Source organism: Prionailurus bengalensis, chromosome C1 (assembly GCF_016509475.1).
Source record: "Prionailurus bengalensis isolate Pbe53 chromosome C1, Fcat_Pben_1.1_paternal_pri, whole genome shotgun sequence".
Lineage (NCBI taxonomy): Eukaryota > Metazoa > Chordata > Mammalia > Carnivora > Felidae > Prionailurus > Prionailurus bengalensis.
This window is the reverse complement of record NC_057345.1, coordinates 51,382,555-51,401,431: the sequence shown is the minus strand read 5'-3', so window position 1 is coordinate 51,401,431 and position 18,877 is coordinate 51,382,555. Positions and strand designations below refer to the sequence as shown.

Genomic DNA, 18,877 nt, shown 5'->3' with positions numbered 1-18,877 from the left:
CATTCAAAATTTGAAAGTTGCCTTATTGTATATAGCCTATTTTCTTTCTTTTCTTTCTTTCTTTTTTAATGTTTGTTTATTTTTGAGAGAGAGGCAGAGCGTGAGCAGGAGCGAAGGCAGAGAGAGAGGGAGACACAGAATCCGAGGCAGGCTCCAGTCTCTGAGCTGTCAGCACACAGCCTGACACAGGGCTTGAACTCATGAACCATGAGATCATGACCTGAGCCAAGGTCAGACGCTTAACCGACTGATCCACCCAGGCGCCCCTATTTTCAAAATCCATTTTATTCTTTATCAACCCTAAGAAATATTCTCACTGTTTAGCAATTGAAAATATTTTTTTTAATCTGTTAAAATTTATCCTGTTTCATGTTTAAGAAAATTGATAGGTTCTCTGCCCCTGTAATTTCCCCCCTTAAGGAACAAAGGATATGGGAGCAGAGAGGAAACAAACAGTAGACCAAGATCAAGTTCTTAAAGTTTCAAATGACGTTCTTTCAGAAAAATGCAATAATACTTATGGAAGCTAGCCTGTTGACTTAGTTTTATTGAGATAATTTACATATCAAAAGATTCATCCATTTTAACTGTACAATTTCATGGTTTTTGATATATTTACAGATGCAGCCATCACTACAATCTAAGTTTAGAATATTTCCCCGTAAAGAACCCCGAGGCCTGTTCTGTAGCCATTCCCTATTTCCTCTCAGCCCTAGGCAGCACCCAGTCTACTTTATATCTATCTAGATTTGCCTATTCTGGACATTTCATGTAAATGGAATTACATACTGTGATCTTCTATGTCTAGCTTTTTTACTAAACATAATATTTTTGTGATTCAGCCATGTTGTAATGTATATCAGCACTTCCTTTTTTTTTGATTGCCAAATAATACTCTTTTGTATTGATATACCAGATTTTCATCCATTTATCAGTCGATGATCATTTGGATCCTTTTCCCTTTTTGACTGTTAGGAATGATGCTACTGTGAACATTTGTATACATGTCTTTGTGTACACGTATGTTTTTGTTTCTGTTAGGTAGATATCTAGAAGTGGATTTGTTGGGTCATCTGGTATCTCTGTGTTTAACATTTTTGGAAACTTCGGAATTTTCAAAGTGGCTGCACCATTTTACATTCTCACCAACAATAAATTAAGATTCCTGTTTCTCATATCCTCACCTACCTTTGCTATCATCTCTTTTTTTTATTATAACCACCTTGGTATAGAGTAGTATCTCACTGTGGTTTTGATTTGCATTTCCCTAATGTCTACTGATGTTGAGCATCTTCGTTTGCTTATTGAGACATCTTTTTCGTATGTCTTATTTAGAGAAAAGTTCATTCATATTCTTTGCCAGTTTAGTATTGTGTTACTTCCTTGTTATTGAGTTAAGAGAATTTTTTTTATATACTGAGTACAAATCCCTTATCAGATATGTGATTTGCAAATATTTTCTCCTGTTCTGTGGATTTTCTATTTGCTTTGTTGATTGTGTCATTTGAAGTGCACAAGTTTTTAATTTTGATGAATTCAATTTATCAACTTTCTTTTATCCCTTGTACTTTATATATTATTTTGTATGTATAACATCAAAAGTACGTGTACAATTAAAGTATAACAATAAAAGAAACAATAATGTACCCACCACCCAACTTCAGAAATAGAACATTGCAAATTCCTTGGAAGTTCCCAGTCTGCCCTCAATCCAATCCCTCCTCTCAGAAGGACCACTGTGCACCATTTTGTTGACCATCCTTTTCACTTTTTAAAACTTTTCTTAGGTGAAATATACTATATATTAAAAATTACATGAATCATAAATGTACAAATTTACAAAACATTGTAAAATGAACACCTTTGTAACCACCTCTCAGGACAAAATATAGAACATTGGCTGCCTTTCAGCCAATTGGATTTTCTTCTCCACCACAGCTATCCACCACGCCACCCTCTATTCTAACTAATTGCTTAATTTTGCTTATCGTTTTACCGTTCAAGTGGGCATCCCTAAATCCTGTAGTTTAATTTTATATTTTTATTATTCATCCATATTATAAAATGTAGCTATAATTTACTGATACGCATTTCTGTATGACATTCAATTGTCTGACTATATATAAAACTATGTACCTTTTTTTTAACTTATTTTATTCTTGGATGCGTGAATGGTTTCTGATTTTGGGTTATTTCAAATAGTAGTCCTATAGATTCCTTTACATGTATCCTGTATGTATATACTTTTATTCAGGATATTTCCTAGGAGTGGAATTTGCTGGGTTATAGAATCTATGTGTATCTTTATTACCAGTATACTTGGGTATTTTCCAAAGGGTTTGTCTCAGTTTATATGTTACCTGTAGTATGAGAGTTCCCATTCCTTCACATGTTCATCAGCATTTAGACTTTTCAGACTTTAGAATTTTTGTCAATCTGTAATTTATAGTTGTATCCCATTTTAGCTTTTGTTTTCCTGAGGGTATGCACTTCTTCATATATATGGGGACAATTTGAATTTTCTCTTTTGAGGTGTCTAGAGTTTTTGCCCAGTTGCCATTTGGTTGTCTGCCGTTGTTTACCATTTGTATGAGTTTTATATGTTCTTGATCAAGCCCGTTATCAATTATAAGTGGCTCAAATACTTCCTTTTTTGTGGCTTGCTTTTATCACACACTGAACAGTGATTTGGTGATTAGAGTTTCTTATTTTAAAATACTTAAGTTTGTCAATCTTTTCCTGTACAGCTAGTGTTTTTTTGTATCTTTAAAATTTTTTCCTATTTCAAGATTATGAAGATATTCCCTGTTATTTTTTTTAACCTGATGAGTTGTTTTTTTTTTTTTTTTTTTTTTTAAGGAGAAAGAGTGAGCGGGGAGGGGCAGACAGAGAGGGAGAGAGAGGATCCCAAGCAGGCTCCGTGCTGTCCGCACAGAGACCATTGAGGGGCTCAAACTCACAAACCATGAGATTATGACCTGAGCCAAAATCAAGAGTCAGACGCTTTAATGGACTGAGCCACCCATGTGCCCCTCCCTGTGTTTTAAATACTTTTTTGTTCTTTCATTTTAATCCTAAAATTTACCTGGAATTTTTTTATGAACAGTAGAATTTAGGGAGCCAGTTTCATTCATTTATTTATATTATACCAAATTCTCTCAACACCATTTATTAAAAGATTATTTTCCTTACTCCTCAGGAGTACTATCTATGTATGGTCTGTCATATAGAAAAAAATCCTCATGCAGGGCACTGTTGTGATGAGTACTGGGTGTTCTATGTAAGTGATGAATCACTAAATTCTACACCTGAAACTAATAATTAAACTATATATTAGCTAGCTGGAATTTAGATAAAAGCTTGAAAAAAAAAAGAAAAAAAATCCTCATGCATATTAAAAAAAATTTCTTGGCTAATTCATGGCCCTTTGCATTTCTACATAAATTTTAGAATTAGCTCATGATGTTTCACTAAAGTAAATAAAAACCGGTGAATCTGTGGGGATTTTGGTTAAGATTGTAATGATTCTGTGGGTTAATTTTGAGGACAATTGATACTTTTACACTACTGAATCTCCTAATCATTGAACATGAAAGGTCTACCTATTATTTAGGCCTTCTTTAATGTCTATAAATATGTACACTTTTATACTTTTCACTAAAAGAGCCCTAGTACATTTTTTGTAGATGTGTTTTTTGGTCCTTGATATTTTTTTACTTTTATAATATTATAAAATTATATAATACATATAATTATATATAATCTTATAAATGTCATATTTTTCAAAAATTATTTTTTCCAACTGTTGGTTACTTTCATGTGGAAATGGAATTGATTTTATACAGTGATGTTTATTTTTAGCAGAATTGCTAAACTAATAACATATGTATAGGCTTTTTTTCTACATACACAGTCCAGTCATCTATGAATAATGGAAGTTTGTTTCTTTCAAGTTTTTCTCATAACTTATTTTATTGGCTAAAACTTCCAGTACAGTTGTTGAATACAAGTGGTGATAACATCCTTAAAGGGGAAACTGGAACACTTCATTCTTAAACGTATGTGATGTAGTTTTGGGGGATTTTTTGTTTTGGATTTTTTTTTTTTTTTAGCCATCCTTTATTACATTATGGATGTTCTCTTCTGTTCCTAGTTTGCTAAGAGTTTTGTTTTTAATTACAAGTAGTTGAATTTTAATCATGCTTTCTTTGCATCCACTGAGACACTCATGTTATTTTGCCTTTTTTGGTTTTTTTTTTAATGTTTATTTTTGAGAGAGACAGAGCACAAGCAGAGAGGCAGAGAGACAGGGAGACACAAAATCCGAAGCAGGCTCTAGACTTCGAGCTGTCAGCACAGAGTCCAATGCGGGGCTCGAACCCACAAACCATGAGATCATGACCTGAACCGAAGTTGGACACTTAACCAACTGAGCCCCCCAGGCACCTGTTATTTTGCTTTTTAATCTTTTACTGAGGCCCCTTTCAATTGATTTTCTAGTATTAAACCTACCTTCAGGTCCTGAATTAAACCCAGCTTTTTTTCACGATTGTGTATTCATGGATTTTATGTGCTGTAATTTAAGATACGTGTATTTATGTTTGTCAGTAAAATTGCTTGTAATGTTTTTCTCATAATGTTCTTTACAAATTTTGGAATCACGGTTAGCTAAGCCAATTTAAATGAGCCAGGGAATTTGCCCTTTTATGCTGTCTGTAGAGACTTGTTTAAAATTGGAGTTATTTCTTCCTGAGTATTTGGGGAAATTGTGGGTGAGGCCATCTGTACTTGGAGTTTTCTTTTTTGAAAGTTTAAAAAGTACTGATTTAATTTCTTTAATGACTCTAAGACTGTTGAAGTTTTCTATTTCCTTTTATACTGGTTTCTGTAAATTTTATTCTAATAGAAATTTATCAAAATCTATTGGCATACAAAATTCAAATATCTTCTATAATCTTTTTAGTGTCTATACCATCTGTAGTAAATATAAATGGTTTCATTTATGTGTCTGATTTTTTTGTACATTTGTCTTAAATCAGTCTCAGTAGAAATTTGTGTATATCTTTAGTCTTTATAAAGAACCAATTTGGGTTCTTTTGAATGTTTATCTTCATTATTTAATGTCTTCTACTTTTTTTGCATTTATAGTTTTCTTTCTCTCACTTCTTGGTGAATGTTTAACTTAATAATTTTCATCCTTTCTTCTTTGGTACATATTTTAAGCCTGTATATTTTCCTTTAATTATTGTTTTAGTTACATGCCACAGTTTATATGTAGCATTTTTATTATTCAGTTCAAAATATATCTGAAGTTCATTATGATTATTTTTGTCTTTTATACCCTAAGTTTTTGTTTTAAAATATCTAGTCATAGGAAAATTTCTCATAATCCTTTGTTTCTGATTTTGACCTGATTTCATGATCAGAGAACTTTGTGTAATTTTTCAGTTTGTTATATTTGTTACAGCTGGTTTCATGGTCTTGTATTTAGTCAGTTTTTGCAAATAGCTCATGTATTTGAAAGTGCATATTCTTTAGTGTATTTCAGTGTTCTGTATTTGTCCATTACACCTGTTATTTCAAATTTGTTAGTCTTCTTGTTTAAACCTTTGTTCTTTTTACTGAATTCTGTCTGCTTATTCTAATATCCCATTAAAATCATGGCTTTTTAATAACTTGTCATTTCCTAAGGATTCATTTCCTTTGAGGCCTTATTATGAAATACCTAATTTTAATTGTTAGTTTTTTGATGGATTGCACCGCTTATCAACATGAATTGTAAGACTTTTTATTTTGCCTTCAAGTCTATTTTGTATTGTATTAGTAGAAGATGTCTATCTTCTAAGATATATATATGAGTTTTTCCATCCTTCTCCTTTCAACATTTTTTTCTTATGTTTTAAATGTTTGAAAATTATGTTTTACATGTGTCTTTTATAATCAACATGTAGTTAGATTTTTGTCTTAAATTTTTAAAATCTAGTCTGTTCATTTTTGTCTTTCACTAGAGTTTTTAAAAGCCACTTAATTTAGGGGCACCTGGGTGGCTCAGTCAGTTAAGCATCCAACTTTGGCTCAGGTCATGATCTCGCTGTTCATGAATTCGAGCCCTGCATTGGGCTCTGTGCTGACAGCTCAGAGCCTGGAGCCTGTGTCAGATTCTGTGTCTCCCTCTCTCTATCCCTCCCCTGTTCTCTCTCTCTCTCTCTCAAAAATAAATAATAAAACATTAAAAAAAATTTTTAGGGTGCCTGGGTGGCTCAGTCGGTTAAGCATACAGCTTCGGCTGAGGTCATGATCTCATGTTCATGGGTTCGAGCCCCTCAATGGGCTCTGTGCTGACAGCTCAAAGCCTGGAGCCTGCTTCAGATTCTGTGTCTCCTCTCTCTCACTCTCCTCCATCCGAGCTCTCTCTCTCTCTCTCTCTCTCTCTCTCTCTCTCAAAACTAAACATTAAAAAAAATTTTTAATAAAATCCACTTAATTTGATATAACTAAATTTAATGTACTTAACATTCTTTAATTTTACTTCATATTGTCCCACCCCGTATGCCTTTTTGTCTCATTTATTGTTTTTTTTTATTATTTTTTTCCTTTCATTCATTTTCCTTGTTCTATTTTTTTCCTTTCTTCTACTTTAGAAGTTATACATTCTGTTTCTTTTTTTCATTGTATTACAAATCACTGTATACTTCCTTAAATTAAATTCCATCTCATTTAATCATTACCCTTACTTTCACATTGGTTATAATAGAAGGATCTTAGAACAGGTTGATTATTTATTTACCTTTCTGCCTACTTAAATGCTATTTTCATGCGTTTTTAATAGTATATATCATTAAACTTCAAGAGACATTATTATTACTTGTATGGCTATATAAATTTAATTATCATTTAAATTTGCACATGTGTTCACCACTGTATTTGCTTTTTTCCCAAATTTGTGACCTTCCATAAGAAATACTGTATCCTTTAGAATTTTCTGTGCTATGGTGATGAACTTTCTGTGTTTCTTTGAAAAATATCTTTATTTGACCTTCATTCTTAAGGTTTTTGTATTTTGTGTTTTTTTGAAATAGCATCTGAGTATCCTGTTTTCTTTCAGCATGCTAAGGGCATTGTCTCCACTGTCTTCTCATTTCCATTACTGCTACTTTTTTATTTTTAAAGTTCATCTATTTATTTTGAGAGAGAGAAAGAATGTAAGTGGAGAGGGGCAGAGAGAGAGAGAATCCCAATCAGGCTCTGGGGAGCTGCATATGGGGCTCAAACTCCAGAATGGTGGAATCATGACCTGAGCCGAAGTCAAGAGTTGGTCACTTAACTGACTCCACCACCCAAACACACTTCAATTACTGCTTTAGCTGCGTCTTGGGCGCTTGGGTGGCTCAATTGGTTAAGCATCTGACTCTTGATTTCAGCTCAGGTCGTAATCTCATGGTTTATGAGATCGAGCCCCACATAGAGCTGTGTGCTGACAGCACGAAGCCTGCTTGGGATTCTCTGTCTCCCTCTCCCTCTCTCTCTCTCTGTCTCTGTCTCTCTGTGTGTGCACCTCCCCAGCTCACTCTTAAGTACGTGTGCTCTGTCTCTCTCTCTCAAAAATAAGTAAATAAACTAAAAAAAAACCCATTCTCTCTCCCTCTGCCCTTTCCCTTACCCTGCTCATGTTTTCTCTCTCTCTCTTAAAAAAAAAAAAAAAAAAAAAGGTGTTGAACTATTGCTTCTTTAAAGATAATCTGTCTCTCCCGCCACCTCTTTTTTATGATATTCTCCTTAGAATTGGTCTTCTGTGGTTTCATTCTGTTGCATCTAGTTTTGAATTTCTTTATGTTTGTTCTGCTTGGTTTTTTTTTTTTTTTTTTTTGGACTTCTTAAATGTGTAGTTCAGGTTCAGCATCTTCAGTTCTATGAAATTCTAGACTATTATCTGCCCAAATATGTCCTCTTCTTCATTCTGTCTCTCCTCTTTTTATATTCCAGTTAAGCTTATGTTAGTCCTCTTTATTGCATCCTCTGTGTCTCTTCTCTTCTTCTGTATAGTCCATCTTGTTGTTAACCTGTTCTTCACACTGGGTTGTTGTTTTTGATCTATCTTCCAGTTTACTAATTCTCTCCTTAATTCTACCTAATATTACTTTAAATCACTCCATTGAGTTCTTAATTTGGTTATTGTGTGATTTGGTTAAGTGAGTTTATGTAGGTGAATTCACTTATATGTGCAAGCATAGTGAACATAGATAAGTGTTTGATTTCTCTCTGGAGCCACCCTTTCTTCTGCATTTGAATCTCAGGCCTGCTACTTACTGCAAAATACCTGTATAGAATACTTCTCGGTGTCTTAGTTTTCTTTGACTATAAGATGTGGTGAGTAATAATATTTATCTTTTTGGATGGGTGCAAGGGATAAATAAGTTATTATGCATAAAGTGTTAAGTACAGTGCCTAGCACAGAGTAAGCATCATAGAAGAGTCGACTGCTATCATTTTTATCATCTAGGATGGAGGGGAGAGTAAGGTAGTAGTTGAGATCATGACTCCAACAGTTAAGTATGTTAAACTTTCCTTTGTCTTTTCTTCTCAACATCGCTTCCAAGGCGTTTTTATTATTAGTTAGTATATTTACTTAACCAAAGCTTAGAATGTAGTATAATGGTAAGGAGTATAAGCTTTGGAGTCTGGTTAACCTGGACTAAAATCTTGGCTTAATCTCTAGCTTTTCATTTCCTTACGTTTAAACTAGAAATAACAGTGATTAATACCATCTCAGAAATCATTGTGAGAGTCAAATGAGAAATGATTAGCACAGTGTCTAGCACATCTCAAATGTTCTGTTTTGTCATCATCATCACCGTTAATTGTCATCCTATATTCTTGTCTGTAAAACTAAGATGATACAACCTGCTTGGTAATACTGTTGGAGGACTAAATGAAATAATGTACAGAAAGAGCTTAGCATGATGATTAGAACAGAGTAAATATGGAATAAATGGTATTGTAGACAAGTTTTTATTCCTAATTTTTCATTTTTTTTTCATTTTTTTCATTTTCACATGCTGTATTACAAGTGCAGATTGAAGACTGAAGATAGCACCTTCACCTTATTTCTCTAAGTGAAAGTGCCTTTTATTTACATATGGTCTAAGACTCTTCCCTTTTGTCAGTGGCCCTTGAGAGGAATCCATGGTTCTTTAAGCCTGATAAACATTTTGTTATTACTATTCTGCTCTATTCTTACACCACTTTATGGAGTCATTTGCTTTTTCTTTTACCATATTATATCAGACATGATGAACATAGATATCTTAGTTTTAATAGTGGATCTGTTATGTTTTTCCCTTGTTTCTTTCAGTGTTTATTGTCTACAGGAAACCCTACCATATAAATTAAAACAATCTTTCAATGCCAGAAAAAGTTATTAAGTTTCAGGACCTGAAGTTTAAGGCTCTATATGACTTATTCAAGTATTGTCTAAATCAAATGGTTCTTTTTAAATATTTGATTTTTTAAGCAATTTTTGTTTTATTACAGTTAGAAGAAAACAGTTGACAACCCCAGAAAAGAAATGGCCATTGATCAGTCTGTCTCATTCTACTGTTCTTTATTTTCAGAGTGGTAGGCAACACACTACCTTTTCAGCAGAATCGAGTCGGAGCCTTTTGATCTGTCTACTTTGGGTTCTCAAGAATGCAGATGAGACAGTTCTACAAAAGTGGTTCACAGATCTCTCAGTCCTACAGCTAAACCGGCTATTAGATTTGCTTTATCTCTGCGTGTCTTGCTTTGAGTACAAAGTAAGTGATCACTATGCCATTGCAGAGAATAATGAGAAAGAAAACATAATGTGGAAAAGGAAGAAGGAAATTTCCTCAATGGCTCTTCTTTGCTAATGTTTAAATTTTAGGGAAAGAAAGTGTTTGAAAGAATGAATAGTTTGACCTTTAAGAAATCAAAAGACATGAGAGCAAAGCTTGAAGAAGCTATTCTTGGGAGCATAGGTGCTAGGCAAGAAATGGTGCGCCGAAGCCGAGGACAGCTTGGTACGTACACATTATCTTCTCCTTCTGGTGAGAATTTTTTCAGTTTCTTTGAAATATTTATTACAGTGGTCATTGTTGCAAATCTTCAGTGATTCGACACTTTTTTTAAAAAAGTGTTTTAAATGAAACTCTGAATTAACTTGAATAACCACATCTCTCTAGGGATTCAAGTTCGAGTCCTGAGTAGGGTGAACATATTTCCTGATTTGTTCTGGACAGTCTCAGTTTATTCCTGTTGTCCTTATGTGATTATGAATAGCATCCCTTATCTTTTAAAATAGATGTTTTAAAAGCAGTTTTAGGTCCATAGCAAAATCGAGCTAACAGTACAGAGATTCCCTGTATACTCCCTAGCACACAGGCATAGCCTTACCTATTATCAACATCCCTCAGCAGAGTGGTGTACTTGTTACAGCTGGTGAACCTGCACTGACGCATCATTATCACCCAAAGTCCATAATTGACACTAGGATTCACTCTTAGTTTCATACTTGCTACATTGCATCACTTCTTACTCTTAAAATAAATTTCCTAGTTTGTACAATGAATTAAAATAGCCTGTATTTCAGGGAAAGATATTGTCCCTCAGCCTCAGGTATCAGGGAGAGAAACAAGTTAGTAGCATTTGAGGCCTGTTTCTACTCCCAGATACTGCTATCCTTTAGCCATATAACCTTGGCCAGGTCACTCCATCTCCTCACTTTCCTTTTTCTTATCCGCTTTTGATTGTTTTGGGAATTTAGAAGGTAGTGTAACTAACTGATCTTTCATCATTGTAGTGACCCACGTGTGTTTAAACATTTTGTAAATTCTGAAGTCACAAATAATGACGTGGCTGAGAGCTCCTTAGGGTCAGGGACATGGCCTAGTCACCTGTATACATGACATATGCTAATAGTTCAATGTATATTTGACTTAAAAGAGGAATGCACATTTACATGAATATTTTTAATGTGTTCTGATAAGCCATAAACATAGTGATCATTTATTCAAGTTAACTTAAATATCTTTTATATGCTATTTATGGTTGGAATTTCATAATAATACAGAATCTTTGCCTTTGGAATTAAGAGCACCGTTTGCTTTTTTTCCCCCACTTTAGTTGTATGCAATGTATAGTGTACTTACAGATTTATTATGTACAACAACCTTCTAAAAAAGAATGAAAATGAGGGACCCCTGGGTAGCTCAATCGGTTAAGTGCCTGACTTCGGCTCAGGTCATGACCTCACTGTTTGTGGGTTCGAGCCCCACTCTGGGCTGTGTGCTGACAGCTAGGAGCCTGGAGCCTGCTTTGGATTCTGTGTCTCCCTCCCTCTCCCCCTCTACCACCGTGTTCTGTCTCTCAAAAATGAATAAACATTTAAAAAATATATATGAAAACGAACTTTTATTTAGTTCATTTATTACCGAAATCTAATGAAGATTATCTTCAACCTTTAAGTTAAAGAAAATAAAACTCACCAGAGGTAAATAACTTGCCTACGATCATAAACTAAGTGACAGAACCAGGCTCTTTTGACTTCCAATGTAGTGTTCTGTATGTTCTACTGCACCTCTTTCTAAAGTTTCTTGTTGGAGAGAGTGGCACTGTTAGTAGTATGTTATGTTTTTAAACCTGTAGCCTTGGGACGGTCATCTTTGTTTGAATGTAGAAATTGAAATTCTATATGTAGAATCTAAAGGAAATAAATGAATAAACTCCTAGATACCTCTGTTAGTGGTGCCCTAGGTGTGGGGGGAGAGGAGGGCAGAGAGGATGGAGGTGTCAAGAGGTACAAATGTCCAGTTATAAAATACTTAAGTACTGGGATGTAATGTATAGCATGGTGACTACAGTTTATACCATATTGTACATTTGAAAGTTACTAAGAGAGTAGGTTTTAAGTTCTCATCATAGGAAAATTATAATATGTGGTAATGGATATTGACTAGATTTAGAGTGGTGATCATTTCATAAATGTATACAGATATTGAATCATATTGTGCACCTGAAACGAATATAATGACATACGTCTGTTGTATCTTAATTTTTAAAAAATTAAAGTTCTTAGAAAAATAAGACCTTTGCAATTCTTATTTGAATTTGGACACCCAAGTTATGTCACCCAATGATAGACATTGGGTGATAAGAGATGAGGGACAATTTCATGGGGGGAAGAAAGTTAATGATAAAAATGTAAATAGATCCCAGATATTTGTTTTGTTAACTGGGTAAATACAGGCATATCTTTTTTGTTTTCTTTTACCAAATTTTTTAAAGATAGAGGTTTCATAATAAAAAAAGAGGTGGGAAGAGAAGGAAAGTGAAGGGAAGGGAGAGAAAGCAGAAGACTTATCCAGACATGTCTTTTATTGTGTAGCATATTTGCTTCTCATTTTTTTTTAAGTTTATTTTGAGAGAGAGAGCACACGCACACAAGTGTGGGGAGGGGTAGAGAGGAGAGGAGAGAGTGAGAATTCCAAGCAGGCTCCATGCTGTCAGCTCAGAGCCCAACTCGAGGCTCAATCCCACAACCCTAGGATCATGACCTAAGCCAAAATCAAGAGTTGGATGCTTAACCAACTGAGCCACCCAGGTGCCTCATTTCTCATTATTTTTAAAATTTCTACTTGGACTCTAAATTTTTACTTTCCTTTTTCTTTGCATTCTCCCAACCAATTTAAAATCTCAGGCTTTTCAAAAAGAAGCATTAGTTTTCTAGTTGAAAGTCTGAAGTCATGGCTAATTCCTTCCTTTAAGTGTAAATCTCTCCACAATTCTCAATACCTTCTTCACTTCTGCTGGATTTGTATGAACCAGTTCTGTCACTGCTGCCCCTTCTGGGAGCCCACAGCATTCTGTCTGCTTTCTATCCCAGAAGCCTTGGATGAAAGCCCTCTTCTTTCTCCTGTCCTGTCTTCTGTGGACCAAATAATAATTCCTAATTGTTTTAGGAATCCTTCTTACTTTGTTTCTATATTAAAGAAAAGCTTATTGAACTTCAGTATTGCCAGACACCTTGTCAACCCTAAACATAAAGGGGTGGACAAAATAGGCATAATCTCCATTCTTAAGTAGCTTACATTCTTGTGATGATAAGTGCTGTGGAGAGAACTAAAGCCAATTAAGAGGAAAGGAAGTATTGGGGAGTTGGGGAAGACCTTTATGTGGAGGTGATGAATGACTGGTCAATGAAAATTTGTGGGAAGCACAGTCACATAAGAGGAACAACCACTATTACAGAGGTCCTAAGTCAGGAGCATATATAGAAAACACACACAAAATAAGTGTGGTGGCATAAGTAGGAGAGAGAGTGTGGTAGGAAATAAGGTCTTATAAGACCGACGTAGGGCCTAATAAGCCATGGTTTAGGTTCAGAGAAAACAGTGTTAGAAAGTTTGCTTATATAAAAGGGCGTTTGGTTTTTTTATATATAATGCAGGTAATATATTTCTGCTATAACTGTTATAAAAAAGTGAAAAAAATTTTTGAGAGAGAGAGAGTCAGAGCGTGAGCAGAGGAGGGGCAGAGAGAGAGGGAGACACAGAATCTGAAGCAGGCTCCAGGCTCCAGACTGGCAGCACAGAACCTGATGTGGGTCTTGAACTCAAGAGCCATGAGATCACGACCTGAGCCGAAGTTGGATGCTTAACTGACAGAGCCACCCGGGCGCCCCATAAAACATTTTTTTTTTTTAATTTTTTTTTTTCAATGTTTATTTATTTTGGGACAGAGAGAGACAGAGCATGAACGGGGGAGGGGCAGAGAGAGAGGGAGACACAGAATCGGAAGCAGTCTCCAGGCTCTGAGCCATCAGCCCAGAGCCCGATGCGGGGCTCGAACTCACGGACCGCGAGATCGTGACCTGGCTGAAGTCGGACGCTTAACCGACTGCGCCACCCAGGCGCCCCTAAAACATTTTTAATAAAGAGTACCATTGTTAGTTTTTGCTACCTGTAGTGAGGATAAAATGGCTGTGTATAAAGTTAACATTGTGCAGTATATCTTATATGTATATTTGCAAATATACATATAGGTGGTCCAAATGAAACAGCACTTTAAAAATGGCTTTGAAATTTATTTGACAGAGAGAAGCCCATCTGGAAGTGCCTTTGGAAGTCAAGAAAATCTGAGGTGGAGAAAGGATATGACTCACTGGCGTCAAAACACTGAGAAGCTTGACAAGTAATATAACGTATTTTATGTTACTGATGGGCTTGTTGGATTTCAAATGCAGGAGGAAAATGGCTAATTTTATTGTTTTATATATATATTAGGTATTCAAATCTTAGACAACAAAATAGGTTTAATTTTTTTGATGTCTATTTGTTTTGAGAGAGCGCATGTGTGTGAGTGGGGGAAGGGCAGAGAGAGAGAGAGAGAGAGAGAGAATCCTAAGCAGGCTCTGTGCTGACAGCCTCAATCCCATGAACTGTGAGATCATGACCAGAGCCAGAATCGAGAGTCGGACCCTTAACCAACTGAGACACCCAGGCGCCCAGTTATATTTAATGTCTAAATTTTATTTTTTTAAAAATTTTTTTTTTCTCAACGTTTTTATTTATTTTTGGGACAGAGAGAGAGCATGAACGAGGAGGGGCAGAGAGAGAGGGAGACACAGAATCGGAAACAGGCTCCAGGCTCTGAGCCATCAGCCCAGAGCCTGACGCAGGGCTCGAACTCACGGACCGCGAGATGGTGACCTGGCTGAAGTCGGACCCTTAACCGACTGCACCACCCAGGCGCCCCTAATGTCTAAATTTTACATTAAAAAATATTTAGGGGGAGAATTTTTCATGTGGTATAGTAAAGCAAAATGTTACCCATTTTGTCTCCAACAACTGTCTCCAAAAATATGCCTTTGAAATACATTCTGCAACAGTTTTTTCATGTAATTTGGGAGTGCACTGAACATATTTCAGGGATCCAAGAATTAGAAAGCTAATCTTTGTCCTTTTGGAGCTTAAAATATAATTAAGAGAAGGAAACACTGCAGGTCTTCTGTTTCTAGCATGGAGGTAAGCTAGGAACACTAATTGACCCCTACTGCCAAAAACAACTAAAAATGCACTTCCTGAGAGCTTGTACCTAATGAGCTGGACCTTCAGTGTAAGGGCCACCAAAAATAATCCCTTCTTACTGCCCATGTGACCTCAGGTAACATTGCTTAGCTTGAAACTTGGCATTAAGTCAAGGGGCTGAAATTTTTGTCTTGAGAATTTGTAATTACAAGTTAGGCCTCAAGGAGCTTGACTGGCCCAGTAAACTTTGAGAATATGATGACAAGCTCATTCAGGTTTGCCTAGTACTACACCCAGTGTTAGCACTGAATGTTCATCCCAGGGAATCCCTCAGTCCTGTCCTAAAGTAAACCAGGCTGCTCAGTCGCGCTACCTGAGGACCATCTTCAGACCAGGCTTTCAAGGATTTTCACAGATAAACTTGCAGAAGTACACAGATAGTAACATCATAGACCATAGGAAACACTGCCTTATGCAAGCCAGTAGAGTGAGAAATCACAGACTTGCTACCATATAGATGAGAGTTTGGATTACCAGAAACTGTCGTAGTCTTTTCAGGCTGTAACAAAATAGAACACAGTGCATTGCTTATAAACAACAGCAATTTATTTCTGACAGTTTTGGAGGCTGGGAATTCCGAGATCATGGCACCTTCAGTTTGATGTCTAGTGAAGGCCCTCATCAGGGTTACAGCAAGAATGCTGTCTTTGGTGGAAGAGCAAGCAGACTCCCTGGGCCTCTTTCATAAAGGCATTAATCCCCATTCATGAGGGCTCTGCCCTGATGACCTAATTACCTTCCAAAGACCCTACCTGCTAATACTATCACCTTGGGCATTATATTTTTAACATGAATTTAGTGATGACACAAATACTCAGACTATAGCAGGTATTGAATACAATATAAATACTGAAAAATTCTTAAACTTTGAGTGTGTCCACTTTTCTCTCCTCCTTGTCTGTTCAAGTCCATTTCTTTATTTTTTCCAGGTGTGTTTTGTTTTTTAGAAATCACAAAGGATAGGGCTGCCAGGTGGCTCAGTCAGTCGAGCATCTGACTCTTGTCTTTGGCTCAGGTCTTGATCTCACGGTTTGTGGGTTCGAGCCCTAAGTGGGGCTCTGCATTGACAGCACAGAGCCTGCTTGGATTCTCTTTCCCTCTCTCTTTGCCCCTTCTCTGCTGGTGTGCACGTGTGCACTCGCTCTCTCTCTTTCTAAATAAATAAATAAACTTAAAAAAAAAAAAAAGAAATCACAAAGCAGTAAGATGCTATGATATTAGTATATTGCTTTCTTTTGCATTTGTGTAATGTGTTTTCTCTGCATGTCTTGCTGTGTTTTAAGGAAGCTTTTTTTTTTTTTGGTGTTTTCCCGATTCTTTTTGTTTAAACCATCATGTTATTGTCAGGTTTTTTCACAAAATCTTGCTGAAATTTTAAGTTTGAACATATATATATTTCCCAACTTAATTCTAACTATGTTGTATTTTCTCCTTTAATTTATAAAATGTAAATTCATGAACTATTCTCCTAAGTGGTAGTAATAAAGATTCAGAGGTTTAAACATCCAGAAACTTTGAAAGTTAACATTTAAAATGTTCTTGTTCTTCCACCTTGATTTATGTGTTTTGTCTATGTAGGTGTAATTGTTTCTATATCTATCTATCTATCTATCTATCTATCACTACTAAAATAAACGTCAATTTTACCCACAAATCATATGGAGCTATTCTTAATATTACTCTTTATATTTTTAATAAATACTAGTCTTTAAGAAAACCACTTTATTGCATCAGTTTGTTTTGTTTCTATTGAGTGATTCTGTCCAGAGTTTGGGGAAGAGTTAAATCACTTTCTGTATCAAAATTGCTATATCAAAAATCTATAGCAAAATTTTTTTCTATTTTTGATAACAAAAATACTGAGAAATTAGGTGACAATTTGGAAAAAAATAAGTACTTTTATCCTAAGTAAATATGTCGAAAATCCTTGAAGGAGTAAGATGAACACTAAACATTTTGAGTATTGCTTTACATGAAGCAGCCCTAAATACAAGCCCACATAGCACCACCTAGTGTCTGTGCCATTGAGAATAAAAAATATGCTCCTGCGTTTGCCACATCTCTGAAAGCTAAACATTTGTTTTCAGTGGTATTGTAGAATTACAATGGGATGTGAAAATCTGTACTGACATGGTTGACAAAATGTAGGGTAAAAGAAAACACTTATAATGTGTAAAATAATTGTCTTTTTATTCTCTTACAAGTTTTCTTTAAGGCAAATACTGACAAATGGTTCCAAGTTTTTTATTTCTATGTATCTTTAAGTCTTTTTTGAATTGTGGATCTATTGGCTCTTTTAAAAGGTAAATATACTTATAATATTTTGTATTAGATCAAGAGCAGAGATTGAGCATGAAGCACTGATTGATGGAAATCTGGCTACTGAAGCAAACCTAATCATTTTGGATACATTAGAGATTGTTGTCCAGGTAAGAACACAAACAAGAAGGATTTAAAGTATAGATTTGGTGAATTGGGGTTGTGCAAAAAACATTTATTGAGCCATAATTCATCTATTTTTAAAATTTATTTTTAAATTGCAGACAGTTTCTGTAACAGAATCCAAAGAGAGCATCCTTGGTGGGGTGCTAAAAGTCCTACTGCATAGCATGGCCTGTAACCAAAGTGCAGTTTATCTACAACACTGTTTCGCTACACAGAGAGCCCTGGTTTCAAAGGTAGGTTATTTTTGTACCTTCAGTCTTGTCCAACTTGGCTTTCTTTCTTTATATTGTCTAAGATCGTTTAACACTCCTTGGTTAATATAGTAAAAATTTTAAGGGGCGCCTGGGTGGCTCAGTCGGTTGAGCTTCTGACTTTGGCTCAGGTCATGATCTCACGGTTTGTGGATTTGTGCCCCACATCAGGCTCTGTGCTGACAGCTCGGAGCCTGGAGCCTGCTTCAGATTCTGTGTCTCCCTCTCTCTCTGCTCCTCCCCTGCTCACATGCTGTCTCTCAAAAATAAATAAAGATTAGAAAATTGAAAAAAAATTTTAATAATAACCTAAGACCCATGATTCTTTTTTGCCTCTCTTCTACTAGTTGCCTTTTCAGTTCTCTCTTATTTGGATCACTTGTAACCAGTTTGGGACTTAAAAAACAGTAGTTTTGGGGGCGCCTGAGTGGTTCAGTCAGTTAAGTGTCTGACTTCGGCTCAGGTCACGATCTCACAGTTTGTGAGTTCGAGCCCTGCGTCGGGCTCTCTGTTGGTGGCTCGGAGCCTGGAGCCTGCTTTGGGTTCTGTGTCTCCCTCTCTCTCTGCCCCTTCCCTGTTCATGCTCTTGTCTCACTCTCTCTCAAAAATAAAAATTAAAAAAAAAGTTTTGTTGTGGAGAAGAGCTTGAAATTAATAACTGATTTAAAATATGGGGCTTTCCTTGTTTTCTCTTAATCTCCTTCTGTCATTAACTTGATTTATTTAAGAATTTAAGGTGTAAGTAGTTCATTCCGTTGACATTAACTTACCCCGTGGATGAATAGGAGGTACTTCCATTTGTTCAACTACTTCAGATATTTATTTCCTATGTTGGTTTTCTGAACGTAGGTATATTCTTAAATCTTGAAGGTATCTATTTCATCATAGTCATCTAATGTGGAATGCAGAGCTGTTAAAACTTGAACCAATGAAAATTACTTATATAGCATTTTATAATAAAACATATTAATAGAATTATTACATGTTGGTTATGGTTACTATATTGTTTTATGCATAGTGTCTAATCTTACTCAGTCCCACAGTCCCGTGTAGATAATACCGTTAGGTCCATTTTAT

At 35.6% G+C, this 18,877-nt stretch overlaps 1 protein-coding gene across 9 annotated transcripts in view; it reads left to right on the top strand.

The window, feature by feature from the left end:
- The window catches only part of DOCK7 (dedicator of cytokinesis 7), a 230,105-nt gene that overhangs the window by 169,774 nt on the left and 41,454 nt on the right, over positions 1–18,877 (top strand). For 5 of the 9 annotated variants that reach the window (XM_043575151.1, XM_043575144.1, XM_043575150.1 and 2 more), the window contains 5 exons: positions 9,612–9,794; positions 9,905–10,067; positions 14,112–14,208; positions 17,437–17,533; positions 17,648–17,782. In XM_043575151.1, coding sequence (XP_043431086.1) covers positions 9,612–9,794; positions 9,905–10,067; positions 14,112–14,208; positions 17,437–17,533; positions 17,648–17,782 — 675 coding nt within the window. The remainder of the gene's footprint in view (positions 1–9,611; positions 9,795–9,904; positions 10,068–14,111; positions 14,209–17,436; positions 17,534–17,647; positions 17,783–18,877) is intronic. The other 4 variants (XM_043575152.1, XM_043575153.1, XM_043575148.1 and 1 more) reach the window with 1 other exon arrangement.